At 61.1% G+C, this 3780-nt stretch overlaps 1 protein-coding gene across 1 annotated transcript; it reads right to left on the bottom strand.

The window, feature by feature from the left end:
• Positions 1-1055: 1055 nt before the first annotated feature.
• Positions 1056-2105, bottom strand: C2CD4D (C2 calcium dependent domain containing 4D). The gene has a single exon (XM_055587079.1). The coding sequence runs from the start codon at positions 2103-2105 to the stop codon at positions 1056-1058; it is 1050 nt and encodes a 349-aa protein (XP_055443054.1).
• Positions 2106-3780: the final 1675 nt, after the last annotated feature.

Raw genomic sequence — 3780 nt, 5'->3', positions numbered from 1 at the left:
ACGAAGGCTTGGCCCTGGTTATGGGCACTTGGCAAAATGAGAAATGGCCCAAGGGGGTGGGAAAAACAAGCTGGGTTGGCATGGTGTCTCCCTCCCTCCCTCCTTCTCCTCCTCCCTGTTTTCCTCTTCCAAGCCTGCCCTGAGCCAAGAGGAACCAGCTTCAGAGAAGGAGGGGTGAGAGAGAAGAAGGTCACTGCTGACGTCAGGGACATTCTGGTAGGAGGTAAATACACTGTGACCTACATGTATCCATCTTCCACATTCTGCCCCTACTCACTGGGTAGCCTTTTCTGAGCATCCATGAGAATAGCTCTCACAGTCCAGTGGGACCCCCTCTGCCCCCAGGACCTCAATCCCTGTGACCTTATATCTTGGTCTTTCAGCACTCAAGTGCGGCTTTACTCCCCAGGGAGGCCTAAGTATGGCAGGAGCAGGCAGGAGAGAGGATCCCTAAAGGCATAGTTTGCTAGTCTGACATCCTCTGACTCACTCCCAAGACCCAGAAATTTCATCTCTCTCTTCAGATCAGATGTGGGTGTGAGTGGGGTGCTAGATGGGTGGGGAGTGTTGATTTCCCCTGTGCACCCCCCAGGAACCCCCAGGGGAAGGAGAGTTATGCGGGCTTCAGTCACAGAGCTTTTCAGTGATTGGAGGGCCCCCTGAAGGGATAGGGGCCTTGCTGAGCAGGGACTTCGGACCCACTCAGCTCAGACCTAGTGAACTAGTGTCTGAGTCTCTCAGGAACAGAGCTCAGGATTCCTTCCCTGTGTTTAACAAGCTCATCCAGCATTTCTGATGTCTGGTAATTGTGATACTCAAATTCAAGTTTGAGAACCACTTCTTAAGGTCTGCTCCAAATCAGAAAACCTGAATGAGCTTCCTCCATCCCTTGTAGGGCCAGAGCAGAGGGAGGAGGGCAGGGTGCAGATCTGACAGCGCAATGTGCAAACAAAGGGAGACAGATATTTTATTTGCAAAAATAAATACATGCTGGGCAGATGGAAAGAATGGAGACTGTAGACCCGGTGGAGCCCTCCTGAGGAAGAGACCGTCTCTCAGGCTACAGGCTGAGATGGGCAGGCAACCAGGGAAGCCCCGGGACCTAGCCCAGCACCCAGGGGCGGCAGCAGGGCAATCAGGGGCGTCTCACACTCCCCCAGCAGCACGTCCCTGCGGAATCCTGCGCCCCTGTCCAGCACCTTGGCCCTCAGACTGTGGGCGGCCAGGTCCGGCGGGCCGAGCCCATCGAAGAAAAAGTCCTCATTGAAGATGGGGTTGGTGCTGCATTTGACCACTCGGCTTCGCTGGCCCCGCGGCCGGGCGCGCGGCCGCAGCCTCAGCACCACGCAGCAGCCGCCGCCGCCGCCGCTCCCGGGGCCGGCCCGCGACCGCGGCAGGCCCTCAGCGCTCACCAGGCGCAGCCGCAGCCGCCCTGGCCCGGCCGGGTACTCGGCGGAGAGCCGCAGCTGCCCTCCCCGGGGCTCGAGGTGCAGCACGCTCTCCTGGGTCGGCCGCAGTTGGCAGCACAAGAAGTCGAGGTGGAAGAGGGGCGGCGTGGGCGGTCCCGCGCGGCGCGAGGCGTGCGGGCTACTGACCGCCGAGCTCGCCTGCACCCGGGACAGCGAGCGCGGCCGGGGCCGGTCGGGGCCTGGCCGCGACGAGCCGAAGGGCGACGAATCCGGCGACGAGGCCGTGTCGCTGTCGGGGGCCTGGCAGAGGCGCAGGTCCGGGGCGGAGACGTGCAGCCGGGACGGCGCGGGGGGCAGCCCGCCGGCGGGGGTGGGCGGTGGCCAGTGGAATAGGGACTCGCGCCGGCGCGTGTGCGGGCTCTCGGGCAGGAAGGCCCAGCCTTCGCGGCCCGCCAGGTGTGGCAGCGAACAGGTCGCGGGGAGGCCGCGCCCGCCGCTGTGGGGCAGCGCGCCACCTGGGTCCCGGAGCCGCGGCGGGATAAAGAACTGTGGGATGCGATCCGGGGTGAGGACGTTGGGGCAGGGGCGAGCCAGCGGGCACGGGGTGCGGCGCTTAGGAAACAAACTGGAGGGCGCCCATCGGGCCCTGGGCTCCGCGGCCCCTGCCCTGTAGCCAGCTTTCTCCAAGAGCCACATGAGGCGGCGGCAGTGGTGGTGGAGTGCTGAAAGTCCGAATTCCACGAGGCCGAGAGGATCCGAGTCCAGCGTGGAGGCCTGGGCAAGGAAAGAAGGGGAGCCCAAGGTGAATGATGCTGCAAATGTACACCGGGTGATCTGCTGCCGCTCCCTTCTTTGGGGGCCCAACCGGCGCACTAGGCCCTTTTTGAGCGGCAAAAACAAAGGGCGACAAAGTCTGGGGGTCTGGAGAGAAATGGAATCCAGGGCTAGACAGTCAGGCCTCGGACATACGAGTACACAGAGTCCCCCACTGCTTTCACTGGTACTAAAGATGTACACCCACTTCAGAGTGAGAAGGCCTAACGCACCCACTGGAACCCTAGACTCCTATTAGAAGAATCGAGTAACACCACGTTATCAAAAGGTCTGTAGTCACAAACACTGACCCAGAGCTGAAACTCCCTCATATTCACTCTCCTCCTCAAGAGACACCGCGGCCCTAGGGGAGGGGGGGTTACCCCCTTCTCCCATGCCCATTCCGGAACACTGGGGCTCTCCTCCAGGGTCTGATCTGGCGCCGCTTGGGACTCCCCCCACCCCCACCCCTTGGCTCCCGTTCCTTGCGGCTGCGCAAGTTTCTGCAGGTTGAGCCATCTTTCGTCCCTCTCCCCACTTGTATCCTATTGCTCCTCCCTCGCCTTCCGGGGTCGTTCCAGGCCAGAAACAACCTGCCTTCACATCTGACTGCTGCCCCGAGAGCACCCACGGCCTGCTCAAGAAGAGCACCTCTTGGGGGCACAGGATGCCACCCCCGACTTAAGCCCTGGCTATCCGGCTCCCTACCTCCCAGTCCTACCGCATCCCGAGTCTGCAGCGGACCGAGTAGTTGGGCCGCCCCTCCCACTCTTCACTCCTTTTCTCCCTAGGAAACCGCTGAGCACAAAGACAGCATTGATTCTCCGTCACCTTCTGACCTGATTCCGGGAGGCTCTCCGCAGCGCGCTTACCGCCCGGCTCACCGCACTCCCAGGGAGCGCGATGTTCTGACTTTCTGTCTGGGAGTCTGAGCTCCAAAGCAGTGGGCTCGGCCTGGCGCCCAGAGTTCAGGCCTCACCTGTGGGCCGCCTCTGGGTCCTGGCGTCGGGCCAGGGGCCGATCGAAGCCGGGAGGGGAACAACTTCCTCTCCAGCTTGCTCCCCCAGCCCAGTCCTGGGAGGAGCTGGCAGGGGCCTCCGTTGTCTACGTACGACCTCTTTTCCTGGATAAACACAGCTCTGTCTTTGAGTCCATCAGCCCGGCCTTCTTAACTCTTTCCTTCAGGTTTCTAGCAGCAAGCCAGCCCTGTGCCCTGGGGCCTTCTCTGCTGGGAGTTGGGGAGGGCTGCTGTGAAAAGGGAGACAGCCATTCGTTTGCAGTGGCCTCCATCCCTTAATGCTACCCGGGTACCACCCAACCTTCCTAGGTGAAACCTACAACCCTGACCGCACAAACAGCAACTTCTGCAAAGCCCTCCCTGCTGGAATCCTGCCTTGGCCCCCATTGTTTAGTTCTGGAGACATCCCAGTTGCTCCCAAACACAGTGACTGCAGTGACTGGTTCTTTGAATTACACTGGACCAGGGAAAAGTGACCAAGCTGGAAATATCTGGACATAGAGACACTGAGGACAGAGCTGTTTCCATCAGTGAGCAGAG

Source organism: Bubalus kerabau, chromosome 6 (genome assembly GCF_029407905.1).
Source record: "Bubalus kerabau isolate K-KA32 ecotype Philippines breed swamp buffalo chromosome 6, PCC_UOA_SB_1v2, whole genome shotgun sequence".
NCBI lineage: Eukaryota > Metazoa > Chordata > Mammalia > Artiodactyla > Bovidae > Bubalus > Bubalus kerabau.
Note: the sequence above shows the minus strand (reverse complement) of the source record. Positions and strands in the feature narration are given on the sequence as shown.